This window comes from Musca vetustissima, unplaced genomic scaffold, assembly GCF_032173495.1.
Source record: "Musca vetustissima isolate MV318-11 ecotype Yass unplaced genomic scaffold, APGP_CSIRO_Mvet_v1 utg43215, whole genome shotgun sequence".
Lineage (NCBI taxonomy): Eukaryota > Metazoa > Arthropoda > Insecta > Diptera > Muscidae > Musca > Musca vetustissima.
The window spans coordinates 1-18711 of record NW_026878187.1 but is presented as its reverse complement, the minus strand read 5'-3'; the positions used below and the strand labels follow the sequence as shown (position 1 = coordinate 18711).

Here is an 18711-nt window from a genome sequence, read left to right as displayed (position 1 = left end):
CCCTAGGATTATGTCCTCCAACCTACGCTATGTCTTTTAGTGATGATAGAAATACACTAGAATCGCACAAATTATAACACTATATAACGTTAGTCGGGAGTTCTTCCTTTACCACTGCCAGGTTATGCATGTCTGTTGATGTTAAATTGTGAAAAAGTACAATCCGATTTGAATAAAATTTTGTACAGCTCAGTTATTTGGCCCAAGGACGAATATTTAGATATGCCTCTCATATATATTTTCTTCTGATTTTATGTAAGTGGTGCTCTAAAGCCCCCTATATTTCTTCTAATTTACACGACCGCCAAAGGGAGAACACCCTAGGATTATGTACTCTAACCTACGCTATGTCTTTTAGTGATGATAGAAATACACTAGAATCGCACAAATTAGAACACTATATAACGTTAGCCGGGATTTCTTCCTTTACCACTGCCAGGTTATGCATGTCTGTTGATGTTCAATTGTAAAAAAGTACAATCCGATTTGAATGAAATTTAGTACAGCTCAGTTATTTGGCCCAAGAACGAATATTTAGATATGCCTCTTCCGATTATGTAAAGCCCCCTATATTTCTTCTAATTTACACGAAATTTGGCTTAGCGTATTGTATTGAGTCTAGAATGATGTGTTTCGTAAAAATCGATTCAGATTTAGATATAGCTCTCATATATATTTTCGTCCGATTTTAGGAAAATGGTGCACTAAAGCCCCTATATTTCTTTTGATTGTAACGTTCAGGGGCGTGTGTGAAACCGTAGATTGGTTTGGCCATGATGACAGGAGACCTACTCTTTTATTGTGTACCGGCTATACTCAGTCGTCCACACACGGCTACGTACAAAAAAATTCATATGTCACAAAGAAAATACCATCGATTAAGTTTGACGTTGTTGCGGACTCAAAATATTGTTGTTGTTGTGGTTGGTACCCCTAGATGACAATGGGTACCTCTTATCCCTCCCATGGGTTCTGTAAGAACCCCCATATGGGCTTCAAAACATTTGAAGACCCCCAAATTCTGTCGGCTGTACCCTGTTTACATATCCTTTTTTTAAATTAATTAACTAGAACACATTTTATTTTCTTTTAAATTCATTATTCAAATTCATATTCATTTTAAGAATAAACATTTTCTACTTAAAGATTATACTTAGATTTACTTAAATCTAATTATATCCATAAGTGGAATCAAAATCTATACAATCAAAGAAAAAATCAAAGAAAAAAGGCACAATTTAATCAGCAGGATACATACAAAAATTATTAATTTAAATTTTTGTTTGTCAATCCCATTTCGGTGCCAATATGCACTAAATTAATAATCCAAATCATACCTAACACCTATTGATCTCAAAGGGGTTATTATATAGTCCTTTTAATTAATAAGGGCTGATTTTGTTTTTCTCAACTAATGGGATTAACAACTAACAATATTGACTCTAAATGATGATAAAAAAAATGAAATATTTGTATATTTATATTGATTTATATATATACATATGTATATGTTCATATATATATATATATATATATATACTCATATATATGTATGCCTATATATGTATATATGTTCTTATATATAATGTTCTTATACCTATAGACGTATTTTTAAAGAAATAAAAAAGGAATTATGTACATATGAATAGATTTTTAAATTTGTACATTGGTACAGGCTCATATAATTTTTAAAAACAATTTAAAATTATTTGAATTGCAACAAAAAAACAAGAATTTTGGAATTTGTCCAAAAGAAACAACAAAATAATTGAGAAATATCTCGGCTGACCGTCGAGGAACTTTAAAAAAACTGGGTCCACACCATCCCGTCTGTGACTGGAGGTGATGGCTACCCTTGCTCTGATTTTATCAGCTTCAAATATTCACGGGCTCTTGTTGACGTACTTACTCCGTTTCTTCTTTATAGCACGTTGGATTTGAAGCTTACGATTTTGTTGAACGCCGGCACTAACAGCTTTAAATGTTCAATGCGGTATTGTTGAAAATTGAAAGAATTTTGGTGATCAATAATTTTGGGTACTGTGTTGAACAATGGTCTTAATAGTCGCTTCCAAAAGATTCACTATTGGCCAAAATGTTGAAAATTGATAGCAATGAGATGTTGGGGTTATATGCCCGGAGTACTGGAAGCCTGATATAATTTGCCTTAATATCCACAAAAGCACACGAAAAATCCAGACGATTAGCAAAGCCAGCAATCCGGCTCTGGAACGTTGTGCCGTGTAAAGGAATTGTAAAAAAAACAAACAGAATTGTTGATGGAGTAATCCTTAGGGTTCAATATCGCCAATGGAATATCACCAAGCACGTGTTGTTCACGTTGGTAACGTGTACCCAGCATACGTATATTGCTGTGCGGTACCGTTAACCAACGGGACTTCTAGAAAAAGAACCAAAAATTTGGTGTGAATTTTTTGTTTAAAATTTTCACAATTCTTTTTAAAAGCTCACCTTAATAGAAAAATTTCCTTAAGAAATTGAACGTGTTTTGAACACTTCACAATAAAACTTTATGATAAGCAATTCACAATTTCGATTGTGCAAAATTGTCTTTATGCACTTTTTACTATTGCAATGACTGCAATCACTATATACTTTTTTACTTTTCTCTGACTGGTGTTCGTGTTGCTCCTTCGGATATTTTTTTGCAATGAAGCAATTTTGAAGGTGGCTGCAATGCGCCAATTACGAATTGTCAAAAATGACAAACAAAGAAAATGACAAATGCTGCCAGGGCTACCAACGTCTGCGCTCAATAACGACGTTTTTACGCCGTCGCTTGCGCCGTCGGGTTATGGTAGGTTAACACAACAAACCCGAACAGTCTACGAAGACCAGTCGGAGTAACGCTGATTCGGGACGTTAACCTTTCTTAAAATCTGAAGTGGGGAAGAACCGCGACCCTAATACAATTCAACAACAGCCGGGCAACTATTTCAAGGGAACTATATGTTGGAGGTCTTTCGAGTGATAGACCCCTATGTTACGTCCTTGTAGATCCTCGATTTCATAAAGTGAGGTCCCTACCTTTTTGACAACCCTACATTTGACAAACTTCCGACAAAGCTTAGAATTAAGATGGCGGGCTGCGTCACTTAAAACAAAGTTGCGTCGAAGTATTTCCTGTCCGGGCTTGAAGCTAACTTCACGTGATCTAGTGTTATAACGTGCCGCTGACCTTTCGTAAGAATCGTGGAGTTTCTCTTTAATCGTGTTTCGGATTAAATCGTGTACATTGTGTTTGGGAATAATTTCGACCGATCCGTCTTCTAAAGTGCCTAGTTTACTCGCTAAGGTATACGCGCTACCGTGTGTGATCATGTGTGTTCCGAAAAGTGAAAAATACGGTGAACATCCTATGGATGTATGGATTGTGGATCGAAGTGAACACTCAATCGCAGATAAATAACGGTCCCAATCCTTCTGATCTTCGGATACATAAGTTCGAATCGCCGCAACAATTGTTCGGTTGACTCTCTCCGACGCATTCGCCTGTGGAGAATACACCGCGTTTCGGATCTGAGTACATCCGTACCGATCTAAAAATGAAGTGAATTCGGAAGAAATGAACTGTTTTCCGTTGTCAGAATGGACGGTTTGTGGTACTCCAAATTTATGGAAAACTTCACTTTCCAAAAATCGAATGACGTTTCGAGAGTTTGCTTTCGCTAAAGGCTTTAAAAGAACGAACTTTGTTAAGTGATCTAATACGATAAAGACGTATGCGTTACCCAACTTAGACCTCGGGAAGGGTCCTATAAAATCAATGAAAATTTTCTGAAAAGGTCTATCAGTGACGGTCTCGTTTCCCATTTTCGGTCGTAACACCTTGTTTGGAGCTTTCGTTTCTTTACACAAAACACATGAGTTTATATAATCGCGAATTTGCTTTGCCATTTTCGGCCAATAAAAATATTGTCGAAGTGCCGCTATAGTTCTACCAATACCACAGTGACTTTTAACTATTGATTTGTGAGCATTTTCTATCAGTGATTCGGTCAATTCGGATGGAACCCAAAGTTTCCAAATGAAATTTTCATGCACCGGTGTGCCATCAGACGGAAGTGTCTTTTTATAAACGAATGAATCTGAAATTTTTAAATCGGGAAGACTGTCTTGGTTCTCACGCACCATTTCAACCAACTGTGTATATTCTTCATTCTTGAATTCGGGCGAGTCTAAATCAATCAAAGGTTTTTCATCAGTGAACATGTTGATTTCATCCATGTGTAAGCGGGATAAAGTGTCAGCAACTACATTTTGCGACCCCTTACGATGCTGAATATCGAAATTAAAAGCCTGTAGTTTTAAACTCCACCTCGCTAAACGACCGCTGAGATCTTTCTGTCCCATCAGCCATTTCAACGCACTATGATCAGTAACAACAGTAAACGGCATCATCTCAATATATGGACGGAATTTCTTTATTGCACTGATCACGGCTAAGCACTCTCGCTCAGTGACACTATAGTTTCTTTCGGCTTTTGTCAACTGGGCGGAATGAAAGGCGATGGGACGTTCCAAGCCTTCAGCGTCTAGTTGGAACAACACTGCGCCTAACCCTAAATTGGAGGCGTCACACTGGACATAAAATCTTTTGTCGAAAACTGGATGATTCAATACGGGACTTGTAGTCAAAGCTACTTTTAATTTGTTAAAAGCCTCGATAGCATTTTGATCGAAAGAAAAAACTTTGCCCTTTTTCAAGGTGCTGGTTAAGGCAGCTGTAATCTCAGCATAATCTTTAATAAATCGCCTGAACCAAGAAGCCATCCCTAGAAACCTACGAACGTCTCTAGTGGACTTCGGAATCGGAATGTCAGTGATTGAGTTAATTTTGGATGGATCTGGCTTTAATTTGCCTTCGCCAACTATATACCCCAAATATTTAAGTTCTCTGCGGCAAAATTTAGACTTTTTCAAATTGATGGTCAGGTTCGCTCTGGACAACATTTCACCTACCTTACGAAGCAGTTCGATATGTGAATCAAAATCTGGGGAGACTGCTAGCAAGTCATCGAGGTATACGAAAACTTTGTTCTTCAGTTCCGGTGAGATCACTCTATCCATTAACCGACATAACCGTTGGGCTGCATTGCATAACCCAAACGGCATGACAGTAAATTGATAGTGTGGTCTCCCCGGCACTGTGAACGCAGTCTTCGGGCGGCTTTCTGCTGCCAGAGGGACCTGCCAGAATGCATCCTTCAGATCTATGCTCGATATATAATATGTGTCTTGAAGTCGACCTAACAAAGCATCTATAAATGGTAGCGGGTATGCATCTTTCACTGTGACTTCATTCAACTTACGGGCGTCTAAACATAGTCGATTTTTTTCGCCTCTACGCACTAAGGTGACTGGAGAATTCCATGGGCTTGTACCTGGTTCAATAACACCTAGACTCAACATGCGATCAAGTTCCTGATATATAAGAGTTTCGACAGCTGGAGAAACAGGATAATGTCGCTGCTTTATTGGGACAGCATCCCCTGTATCAATCACATGCTCCTCCAGATTTGTCTTTCCGAGACCATGCTTATCGAAATCAAGGAAACTGTCTTTGGCTTTCTCAAGCAAAGCTGATTCATCATCGGACAATATATGCATATCTGAATCTACTTCTTTAGAACTGATCTCCAAGCTGCTAATAAGTTTTGGTGCTACACCGAATTCTTTCCAAAAGTCTATACCACAATACATTGAATTCTCTAAGCCAGGTACAAGATAAACCTCCATGGTTTTCGTTTTACCATCGTACGAGAGCTCAACACTAACTTTTCCACAACAAGAAACTCGTTGACCATTCGCTGTACCAACACTACACTTATATAACGGCTTAATATTCAATTTTAAATCATCAATCAACGAAAAACAATTTTTGCCTAAGCAAGTTACAGTGGCTCCACTGTCAAAAAGAGCTAACACTGGTATGCCGTTAACAAGAACTTCTCGAAAAGGTCGAGGATCATTGGATTTAAAATCAGAGAATGTGGCAGAAGAAATCGATATTCTTTTGAAACGTCTAAGCCTATATCGTTCACGTGCCTTCAAGATACGTTTGGAAACAAAAACACCAGTATTTACAGAAATTTCGGCATTAAAAATTCGTTCTCGGGTCTTTAAATAATTTGCCATACGCACGTGAAATGGTAACGTCAAATCAGGTTTGGATATAATTAGAGGTTCGGAATGTTTTGGAGTTACTAAGTTGTCAACAATGGGTGGATTTATAAAAATATGGTCTGAATCTAGTCAGTCTACGGTCTGTGTAGAAACTGATTCGGATTTAAAAGGATTGGATGGCCGAATATTTTTCTTGCAATTATTGCATTGAGGAGCTGTTATTCCTGGTGAGCCGCATTTAAAACAAAACAAAGATCGTTGTGAACTAGTGCACTGTTTGAAAACATGACCGTTGTCACCACAGTTCCAGCAACGAGAAGTTTCAGCTCTGGGGAAACTAGTTACCTTCGGTCGCAGCTTCAACTCATCAACTTCCTTAGTAATTTCTTCATAATCGGAATCGAAAATTTCATTAACCATGCGAGGTGGTGCATTCGTTCTAATCCTAGCAACTGACTCTCTGTCTAGAAACTCTTCAGCCTTCCTACATTCATTGCGGAGCTGTTCCACAGAATAAATATCGGCACTAAACAACAGATGAGCGATTCTGGGTTTTAAACCTGCCTTGATAATATCGATAACCTCATAGTCTTGGAGTGATTGCCTTAATTGAGTGCGCAAAATAGTGATGGCATCTATGTACTGAGTCACAGTTTCATCGCGACCTTGTTTCCTATCCATCATCTGCCTCAATACATCTAAGTTTGATTGGTACCGCTGAAATTCGCGAGTCATATTCAATTTTAAATTGTTCCAATTCATGTCTGGATATTGCCGAGTTTGAGCCCAGTACCACTGGTTAGCACGGCCTTCTAACAACAAATGAAAACCTTCTAATAATTCACGCTCTGAAAAACCATAACTCTTCCGCAGTCTCTCAACTCTGAATAAAAAATCCTCAATCTGTGGAGTTTTTGTAGTACCGTCAAATTTTATACCCCATTTGCTGATGTATGGGTATTTGGGTCTACTGAAACAATTCCTATTCTCAACATTAAGAAAATCGTCATTTGGAATATTCGAAGCGGTTGGTGCATTAGTATGAACAGGTGCGTTTAGCATTGATGGCAATTCATGCGGCCAATCAACGATTTGGGCTACAGGATTGGATGAAGGACCTGCATGTGGACTCGATGTTTGCGAAAGGGCGGTCTTAACAGCTATGGATACAGCTTTCTGCATCTCCTTCCTCATCATCTCAAGCATCGATGCTTGCGTCGCTTCCAATGCAGACTCAACTACCTCAACAATTCCTGTACTATTCATTCTTTCAACCTGCTCACCACTGTTACCTCGAATAGTCAGGGGACTAAACGATGGCGTAGTGATCGTACTACCATCTTCAGTTAAATTATTTGGATTTGGCGAATCTTCAACTTCATTAGATACTGTTTGATTATTAGCTTCGACACTGGCAGTATTACCCGAGGGTACATCATCTTGCGTTTGGATTGCCTGTCCTGTTCGGCTATTGGACCTGGTACTAATACCATAAGTTTTTGGCTTTGCTCCAGTGCTTTGTTGCATGATGTCCAAACAAAAAACAAATAAAGAATTTTGAAAATCTAAACTATGTAATTATTTACTTGATCCGAAAAATAGAACTTTAATAAAAAAAAATCAAAAGAGAAAAAAAAAATTGAAAACCAAAACTACTAGGTGCGTTACTGTAAGTCCGTAGCAGAAGCTTAAAAAAATAAAAAATTAGAGTCAAAACTGATTACCGATTCACAAAAATCGAAAGCTCTCAAATAAATTCAAAACCACAAACAAATCTAAACTTGAAAATCAAATATGATCAAAATGTTTCATTAACATTTAGTTTCTTTTCTTCTTCAGAAAATCAACTCATACAAAATCAAAAGGATATTATAAACAGTTTTGGTATCAGCCATAAAAATCAACAACAACAATAAAATGAGTATATAACTATGATTAGTTATTTGCAACACAATTATTTTCCTTCCAGGAAATGAAAAAAAATAAGTGAATATCTTCAATATGTCATACAATCACAAACCAAATGTAATATCGCAAATTGTCTTTGTCCATACATGACAATGACTAATGACCATATATCTTCAATGACTTGTATTTAGATATAGTACTTTGATATAATATTTTATCGCAAATTGGATATTATCATATATATAATACTCCAATGACATATAAAATATCTTTCTATAAGATGAAATTCTAGAAAACCATTATAATTAATTTCGTTGAATCGCTATTGAGTGTTGTCATCTAACAACAACTCAAGACAGATACAAAGAAATCAATAAAAATCAAAAATAAAAAAAAACATATTATGATAAACCAGGATTAAACCTGGCTTCGACGTTGGGCGCCATTTTGTAACGTTCAGGGGCGTGTGTGAAACCGTAGATTGGTTTGGCCATGATGACAGGAGACCTACTCTTTTATTGTGTACCGGCTATACTCAGTCGTCCACACACGGCTACGTACAAAAAAATTCATATGTCACAAAGAAAATACCATCGATTAAGTTTGTTGTTGTTGCGGACTCAAAATATTGTTGTTGTTGTAGTTGGTACCCCTAGATGACAATGGGTACCCCTTATCCCTCCCATGGGTTCTGTAAGAACCCCCATATGGGCTTCAAAACATTTGAAGACCCCCAAATTCTGTCGGCTGTACCTTAATCCTGTTTACATATCCTTTTTTTTAAATTAATTTACAGTAATCAAATTCATATTTATTTCAATGTGAATAATTTTACTTAAAGAGTATACTTAGATTTACTTAAATCTAATTATATCCATAAGTGGAATCAAAATCTATACAATTAAAGAAAATCAAAGAAAAAGGCACAATTTAATCACCAGGATACATACAAAAATTATTAATTTAAATTTTTGTTTGTCAATCCCATTTCGGTGCCAATATGCACTAAATTAATAATCCAAATAATACCTAACACCTATTGAGCTCAAAGGGGTTATTATATAGTCCTTTTAATTAATAAGGGCTGATTTTGTTTTTCTCAACTAATGGGATTAACAATTAACAATATTGACTCTAAATGATGATAAAAAAAATGAAATATTTGTATATTTATATAAATTTATATTGATTTATATATACATATGTATATGCTCATATATATATGTATATAGATATATATATGTATGCCTATATATGTATATATGTTCTTATATCTATAGACGTATTTGAAAGAAATAAAAAAAAGGAAATTATGTACATATGAATAGATTTTTAAATTTGTACATTGGTACAGGATCATATAATTTTTAAAAACAATTTAAAATTATTTGAATTGCAACAAAAAAAAACAAGAATTTTGGAATTTGTCCAAAAGAAACAACAAAATAATTGAGAAATATCTCGGCTGACCGTCGAGGAACTTTAAAAAAACTGGGTCCACACCATCCCGTCTGTGACTGGAGGTGATGGTTACCCTTGCTCTGATTTTATCAGCTTCAAATATTCACGGGCTCTTGTTGACGTACTTACTCCGTTTCTTCTTTATAGCACGTTGGATTTGAAGCTTACGATTTTGTTGAACGCTGACACTAACAGCTTTAAATGTTCAATGCGGTATTGTTGAAAATTGAAAGAATTTTGGTGATCAATAATTTTGGGTACTGTGTTGAACAATGGTCTTAATAGTCGCTTCCAAAAGATTCACTATTGGCCGAAATGCTGAAAATTGATAGCAATGAGATGTTGGGGTTATATGCCCGGAGTACTGGAAGCCTGATAAAATTTGCCTTAATATCCACAAAAGCACACGAAAAATCCAGACTATTAGCAAAGCCAGCAATCCGGCTCTGGAACGTTGTGCCGTGTAAAGGAATTGTAAAAAAAACAAACAGAATTGTTGATGGAGTAATCCTTAGGGTTCAATATCGCCAATGGAATATCACCAAGCACGTGTTGTTCACGTTGGTAACGTGTACCCAGCATACGTATATTGCTGTGCGGTACCGTTAACCAACGGGACTTCTAGAAAAAGAACCAAAAATTTGGTGTGAATTTTTGTTTAAAATTTTCACAATTCTTTTTAAAAGCTCACCTTAATAGAAAAATTTCCTTAAGAAATTGAACGTGTTTTGAACACTTCACAATGAAACTTAATGATAAGCAATTCACAATTTCGATGGTGCAAAATTGTCTTTATGCACTTTTTACTATTGCAATGACTGCAATCACTATATACTTTTTTTACTTTTCTGACTGGTGTTCGTGTTGCTCCTTCGGATATTTTTTTGCAATGAAGCAATTTTGAAGGTGGCTGCAATGCGCCAATTACGAATTGTCAAAAAATGACAAACAAAGAAAATGACAAACGCTGTCAGGGCTACCAACGTCTGCGCTCAATAACGACGTTTTTACGCCGTCGCTTGCGCCATCGGGTTATGGTAGGTTAACACAACACATTAAATCCCATAAAGAGAAAAGAAATTAAAAAATTCTAAAAATAATTTGAATTGAAAATGAGATTTGTAATTACTTTAATTAATGATAGTTGTTGGATATTTTGTAAAATAGTTCTGGAATGTTTTATGAATCACGCAAGGATAGAGGAGAGAAATCGCAAATTAAAATGTCACTTTGTCAAATTGACACATTTTTAACAACTTCGCCGTAATATATGGTAAATGAGTGTTTTACTACACACGGTTATGATTACCTATCACTCTTTCCAGAGGTCTTAATGTAAAATAAATGTCTTGTTTTTGTTATTCCTCTAAATGACTAAACAAAATGTGGGGGTACTTTTAATGACTGGTAATAAAAATATTTTGATTTTGTCGCTTATGTACACAACACACAATGTTAATTACATTACTGGCAAAAAGGATTTATTGTTTTGAATAAATTATTCTAATAAACTATTTCTTGTGTTTGCAGTTTTCGCCGCTTAAGGGATTTTTACTTTTTAGCCTGAAATTTTAAAACTTTGTTCCTTTGGATCCGGGTTTCGAAATTTAAAATTGTTGCTTTTTATACCCTCCAACATAGTATGGAGGATATATCATTCTATGACGATTTAGCCATGTCCGTCTGTCTGCTGTAATCGCTCTAGCCTCTAAACTAATTGAGATAGATCGCCAAAATTTTGCATAGAGTCGTCTTTTGTTTGCAGGCAGGTCATTATCGAAGATGGGCTATATCGGACCCCGCAATTTTCTGTATTTTGGGGTTATTGAGCGCGGTTTTAACAGAATTAACAGAAATTCGGTACATTGGGTTCTTATTGGATACCAAATTTCCCCACTAAAAATTATAAATATAGGTCCACTTTTTCTGGTAGCCCCCATATAAGGGAATTTTTTACTTTGGAGGTGTCTCCCTTACAAATGGTCAACATTTTCAATATTTTTAAATTCAATATCAGGCGAATGGAATGTCCAAATTTTACACAGTCCGCGAAAAGCACCACATAAGCAGCATCTGTGTCTCATCATTAAGTGTCAGGCTGCATGAACAAAATCTCTATGGTGAATTTGTACCTACGGACGTGGATGTATCCTGAACGAATTCGGTATGACATATCACCAGTCCTTAGATTTGACTATGATAGATGTCGTTAATCCCCAGTAGAGACGACTGGAACCTTAGCAACCCTCCTCTGGACGGTCTGGCTTTTTATACAGACGGATCCAAGATGGAAGAAGGTAAAGGAGTTACTTTGAAAGGCTAGATCTTGAACTTACCTACAAGCTGGATAGCAACTGTAGTGTTTTCCAAGCTGAAATCTTCGCTATTTGGAAGGCAGTGGAATTAATAAAAAAGTCTGGATACAGATATCGTTGAACCGAAGACTATCTTTGTGGATAGTCAGGCGGCTTTCCTAGGTCGTCCTTGAGTGTAGAGCAGTTTTGGAAACACGGCTATCGGCTGTGTTGGGTACGTGGACACCGTGACATCACGGGTAATGAAAAAAGCAGACGAATTAGCTAGACAAGGATCTCAATCTACAGATCTAGCAGTCGATTGCTCAATCATCTTTTTCGGAACTTTGAGGCGTTCTTCGACGGACGAGCCAAACGAACCTAGAGGTGCAATGCATCATGACCTATCTGCCCGACTCTGTCAACCAAGAAAACAAACTGGTCATTGCAATAGCAGGGCCTTCACCAATGAATGGGGTATCTGATTACTGCAGACTCTGTGCTGGCGAGGAGGAGACGGAGACAATTGAGCATCTCCTGTGTCGGTGTTCATTTCTGGCTTACAGACGGCACAGACTAGCGGTTGCTCACTATTTCTGTTCAATTTCTTTAGCCATCGAAACCATTCCCACCTTCCTGCTTATAATTATAGCTTCTTATTCTTTCTTTCCACATAATTTTGAGTTCCTGCATCTAGTTCAAATCCGTATAGACTAATTGGTTAACAAGTATCAGTCGGTGTTGCCGACAGATATATATCCTCATCCTATGGATTTATAAATATAGAAAATGTTGACCCTCTGTTGGGGATGTAAGAAGGAGTGGACCATCTTCCTACATGATATAGGCTTGATAAAGATAATAGGTTGTACAAAGTTTGGTTCAAATCGGACATTCCAATCGCCTGATATTGGATTTATAAATATTGAAAATTTCGACCACTTGTGTCGGAGGTACCAAAAGTAGACCAATGGATCCCATCTTCGAACTTGATCTAGGCTTGGTAAAGATAATAGGTTGTACAAAGTTTGGTTCATATCGGACATTCCATTACCCTGATATTGGATTTATAAATATAGAAAATTTTGACCATCTGTGGGGGATGTACGAAGGAGTGGACCAATGGGTCCCATCTTTCTACTTGATCTAGGCTTGATAAAGATAATAGGTTGTACAAAGTTTCGTTAAAATTGTATAGTCCATTTGCATGTTATTATAAAGTTAATGTTTAGCACAATTTTGACCATTTTGTGGGGGAGGTACCAGAAGGAGTGGACCGATATTCCCCATCTTCGAACTTAAACTATGTTTGGAAGAAATATTAAGATGTGCACCAGCTAGCCAGACAGACGGACGGACATGTCTAAATCGACTCCAAATTTTCTGAAACGGATTTGCTACAAATAAACATAGGGTCTAAAACCAATATTTCGATGAGGCAAATTTTCACAGTATCAAAGTGTATATATCCTCATTGGCCACAAGGCTGAGAGTTTGGGACGCGGGCTGTATAAATACCCCTATTACTTCTTCTTAATGTTTGATACATCATTACGGCAATCGACCTTTTCACAAAATTATTTCAAGATGTATTATAGCCTAGACAGACGACAGCCTTAATTTGTATTAACAGCCTTAATTCAAATTAATTTGTACATATCCTCAGTTTTATGTGTTGTTAATGCACAAAATCAAACTGAATTTATACTGAATTAAGCAATTTCAGTATGGCAATGCTGTAGAAAATAAATTGATTGTTGTCAAATTTGTTTACGTTTACGAAAAAAAAATTAAAAATAAAGGCAAAATTCAACATTTCTTCAAATTTGGAGCTGTTTTATCTTCATTATAGCTGTTAGTTTTTTTTCCGGCCATGTATCAATTTCAAAAAGATGTAATCCTAAAAAATATTGTAAAGAAATGTCAATATTTTCTTCCTACACACAGAAAAACAATAGTTTTGAATCAAAAAACTGGTTCATAAATGCAGAAACTGTCGTCTGTCAGGGGTAAATTTTAATTCAAATTAAGAACTTTTTAATGCAAATTAAGGCTGTCGTCTGTCTATGGTATTAAGCTGTTCCTTTTGTTTTATGTGTTATTCCTTCGGCCTGGCGCGAAAATTGTTCATTTTTTGCAGCGTACTTTCTTCTAAAGGCATAACATAGTCGACCTCGTACGACGTTGATCATTTCCTTACTTTCGTTGTGCTTCAACTAGGCTGATGCTTTACTAATTTTCTTTCGGTTTTGAAAATAAGAAATTTTAGTTTTTTATTTGCTCTACAAATAATTGATTTTCGTTTAGAAATCAAATCGGGAATCGACAATATTTTATATAGCCTTTCGACAAAATTCTGTTCGGCTTATTATCAATTTTGAAAATCATTGATTATCAACACATTACTAAGTGCGCGGACACGTTGCGAATTTAACTTTCATGATAACTAATGTTTATTAGGTGCGATTATTTATGGTCTCCCTTTATAATGTTGTTATTATTTTTTTTTTTTTTGCTATTTTTAAATTTTATTTACTATTCTATTCAATATGCATTCAATTCCATTTGAAGCACGTGGTATTTGAACAAATTAATCCCCTGTTTCTGAGGGTCTTAGAGGAACAATATATATTTTTTTGTAATCTTTATAGCTCCAATATATGATCCGAATTAATATGTAGATATCAAAGAATGTGTACAATAACCGATTACAATTGGTTATAACAAAAATAACAAATTATTTTTATTATAGAAAACAGCTGGCCAAAAACCTGTTCTTGTCTGTTATTATTCGCATTCGTGGTTTTGGCGTGAGAGTTCTCCCAAAGCCGTTCTCTATTGTTTTGGTTGTCGTGGGGAATTTAGAAATACAAATAACAAATTGTTTATATTAAAATAAATAAATAAAAAATATTTGCTGAAACAGCCAACTTTGTGGCAACATTGATCCCCTCCTTTATTTGCAAACAACAGTTCAGTTCGATCAACTGATCGAACTCTCTTTCTCTCTTTCATTCGACATTTTCAATTTTTTCTATGTTCAAGAAGAAATCTAGGAAATAGAAAGTCAAACCAAAAACAGTTTTTTTGTTGCTTTTTATAGCCCAGATTACAAAAAAAGAAAAACACATTCTCTCTTTAGGCCAAGAAAAAAATTGCGCCAACCATCACATCAACATGGCAAGCAAAATAATTAACAACCGAAACAACAAACCAACAAAATACGATTGCTGATGATGATGATTTCATCAAGTTTGTGTTTTTATCTGTCGCGTCCCGCCACAACAAGTACATGGTAAATTATTTTCCATACCGCCGGGCACTTATGTGCTTCAGAGCCACAGCTCGCAAACACCATGAGAAGAGAATGAAATGTTTTTTTTTTTCAATAGATTCGTGCGCAACAGAGTTCAGCTGAATGCCAGTAGTTGTCGTAGTTTGTTGTTGATTTGATAGAAATTAGACGTATCGAAAGTGGTGGTATTCCGGCTTTTGAAACTATAGAAAAAACACACAATATTTTTAAAGCGTAAAATTTATTAGATAGCTGTTATATATTTAATATGGGTATTGTTTTGTCCCGTTGCCGCCCTCAATCTAAAGAAAACATTGATACAAGTAATTATTAAAAATATAGAAAAATATATATCGAATTTATTTAAAACAACAATTTATTAAATTCAAATAATTTTGTTTTGTTGTGGTGTGTCACTTCTCTCTTTTTTTTTGTAAATTAGTCATTCAAATATGAATTCTAATGATTTCATTTCGTGATGTGTTTGTTTTTTTTTAATATTCCGAGAACTTTCAAACAGGTTGTTGCTAAATCAGAAAATTCACAGATCAAAGAATGTTTATAAGCAACACAACTTGTGATAGTATATAAATATGTGTGTGTGTGCCCAAAGAGTTTGAAACACCATAAAATATTGGACCTAGACGAGTCACCTTTTTGTATACTGATCGACTAGCTGCATTAATCTATCTGTAATCCTTGTAATAAAAGAATATAACGTACCGACCCGAAATATGTCCAAAAACGATTCACGATGTGTAGGGTCCTTCAAAAAATATTCTTTAAATTCCCAAGATCATAGCTGTGGCGGCTTCTAGAAAAGTTATTCTTCAAAATTTTATTCTTCAGGGCTTGGTGGATCTTAAAAAAAATATCTTGAATTATCCTTAAAAATTTTCCCCGTTATAGCTGTTCTAGTCTTTAAATACATATTCTTAAAAATCCGTAAATCTTCAACCATCCATACATTTTGTCATCCGACCAAAAAAATCAATTTGACAATTTAGCTAATCGGTCCAATTTTGTTTTTTCTTTTCCTTTTCAGATGAATATGATTACGATTTGGTCGTAATTGGTGGTGGTTCCGGTGGTTTGGCTTGCGCCAAGGAAGCTGTTGCTAATGGCGCCAAGGTTGCCTGTTTGGATTATGTTAAGCCCACACCATTGGGTACCAAATGGGGTATCGGTGGTACTTGTGTGAATGTTGGTTGCATTCCCAAGAAATTGATGCATCAGGCCTCCTTGTTGGGTGAATCGATTCATGTAAGCTCCACAAAAGTTTATTAAACTATTATTCAAATATTAAATAATATTTTTTTTTTTTTGCCAAATTTTAGGAAGCCACTGCCTATGGCTGGGAAATTCCCAACAAAGAAGCTATCAAACCAAAATGGGAAAATTTGGTACAGGCTGTACAAAATCACATTAAATCGGTGAATTGGGTTACCCGTGTGGATTTGCGTGACAAGTATGTTGTGTAGTGATGTTTTTTTTATATTTTAAGAAAGGGAATTCAATTTTGTTTTGAATCTTTTATTATTACAGGAAAGTTGAATACATCAATGGTGCTGGTTCATTCAAGGATCCCCATACCGTTGTTGCCAAATTGAAGAACAATTCGGAACGCACTTTGACCGCTCGCAATGTTGTCATTGCTGTTGGTGGCCGTCCACGTTATCCCGATATTCCCGGTGCCGTTGAATATGGCATCACCAGTGATGATCTCTTCAGTTTGGATAAAGAACCCGGCAAGACTTTGGTTGTTGGTGCTGGATGTAAGTGAATGAAAACGAAGAAATTATCATTTTTACTACCACTTTCAGAAGAATTTGTGATGGCCTTCTAGAGGTTGAAATACTTCTAAAGGTCTTTAAATGGAAGATCTTCAACAGATCTTTTATAGATAGAAGTCAACTTTTTATAACTAGAATACCTTCCACAGATTTCCTGTAGATCGAAATTTTTTTTTCTAAAAAAAAGAAAACAAAAAATCGACGTTCAATAGATGAAATGCCTCCATCAAGTCTTCTTTGGGTATACGACCTTTTTATATATAGAAGACTATCGACAGATCTTCTATGGATAAAATACCTTTTATAGAAAAACTTTCAAAGGTCTATTTTCTATATAAAATACATTCCACAAATTTTTTATAGAAGTCCTACTAGATAAACTTCCAAAGGTATATTTTCCTTATATAAAATACTTTCCACAAACTTTCGATAGAAGTCCTTCCACTAGTCTTTTAAAAACAATAAATATTTGTTATGGATAAGCAGCAGCTTTCGTATGGTTAAAAGTCTTTTTGGAGGTCTTCTTTAGATATGACTATAAGAGGAAGTCCTTCCACAGGTCTTTTATGAACATATGGGCTTCTATAAATACAAGATAATCCAGAGAAGAACTTTTAAAAGTCTTCAAAGATATTGAAAAAACTTCGACAGATCTTCTAGAGAACTTCCAAAAATCTTCTATAGATATAAAACACAGATTTCCTTTTTTAAAAATAAGTTTTATGGTTAGAAGACTTTCTGTAGCTTTTTGTATGGATAAAAGAAAATTCCTTCTACAAGTTTTCTATGAATAGAAGACTTCCTCCGGATTTTCTATAAATAAATGACTTTCTGCATGTCTTCTATAAATTGACGACCTTCCACAGGTCTTCTACAGAACATACAAATTTCTGCAAAGGATAGACACTTCACAGGTCTTAGAGAAAACATCTTTCAAAGCGCTTCTAAAAATTTTCCACAGACCACCTTTCTTTTTCCTCATGGTCGGAAAACCTTCTGTAGCTTTCATATGGATAAATGTCCTCCTATAAATAGAAGACCTTCTAAAGGCACCCTCCGGTGGTCTTTAATGTATAAAGGATTTTACAAATATCTCATATTTTCTACACGGACTCAGAAATTAAATGCAAAAAAAAAAAAATAATATTTTTTAAAATATTTTCCTCCCCCAGACATTGGTCTCGAATGTGCCGGTTTCCTTAAGGGTTTGGGCTATGATGCCACCGTCATGGTACGTTCCATTGTTTTGCGTGGTTTCGATCAACAAATGGCCAATATGGTTGCTGATTCCATGGTTGAACGTGGCATTCCCTTCTTGCACAAAACCATTCCCAAGTCTGTGGAAAAGACCGAAGATGGTCGCCTCTTGGTGAAATACGTTAACACTGAAACCCAAGAGGAGGGCAGTGATGTCTACGATACCGTTTTGTGGGCCATCGGCCGTAAAGGCTTGGTTGATGATTTGAATTTGGGTGCTGCCGGCATCGAAGTTAAGGGTGACAAGATCGCTGTCAACGAAGCTGAACAAACCAATGTACCACACATTTATGCCGTGGGTGATATTATTCATGGTCGCCCCGAATTGACCCCCGTTGCCATACATGCTGGTCGTTTATTGGCACGTCGTCTCTTTGCTGGCTCCAAGCAAATCATGGACTATTCGGATGTGGCAACCACAGTATTCTCTCCCTTGGAATATGGTTGTGTCGGCATGGCTGAAGAAGATGCCATCAAGAAATACGGTGAAGATAATGTTGAGGTGTTCCATGGCTTCTACAAGCCCACTGAATTCTTTATCCCACAAAAGTCGGTA

The 18711-nt window shown here is 36.0% G+C and overlaps 1 protein-coding gene across 1 annotated transcript; it reads left to right on the top strand.

Moving 5' to 3' along the window:
* Window positions 1-16143: 16143 nt before the first annotated feature.
* Window positions 16144-18708, top strand: LOC133322987 (thioredoxin reductase 1, mitochondrial-like; the record flags this gene model as incomplete). Its single annotated transcript, XM_061531938.1, has 4 exons — window positions 16144-16368; window positions 16443-16573; window positions 16651-16880; window positions 18071-18708. Coding segments are annotated over 4 exons (1224 nt in total), but the record flags the coding sequence as incomplete, so codon positions are not given.
* Between the last annotated feature and the right edge of the window lie 3 nt (window positions 18709-18711).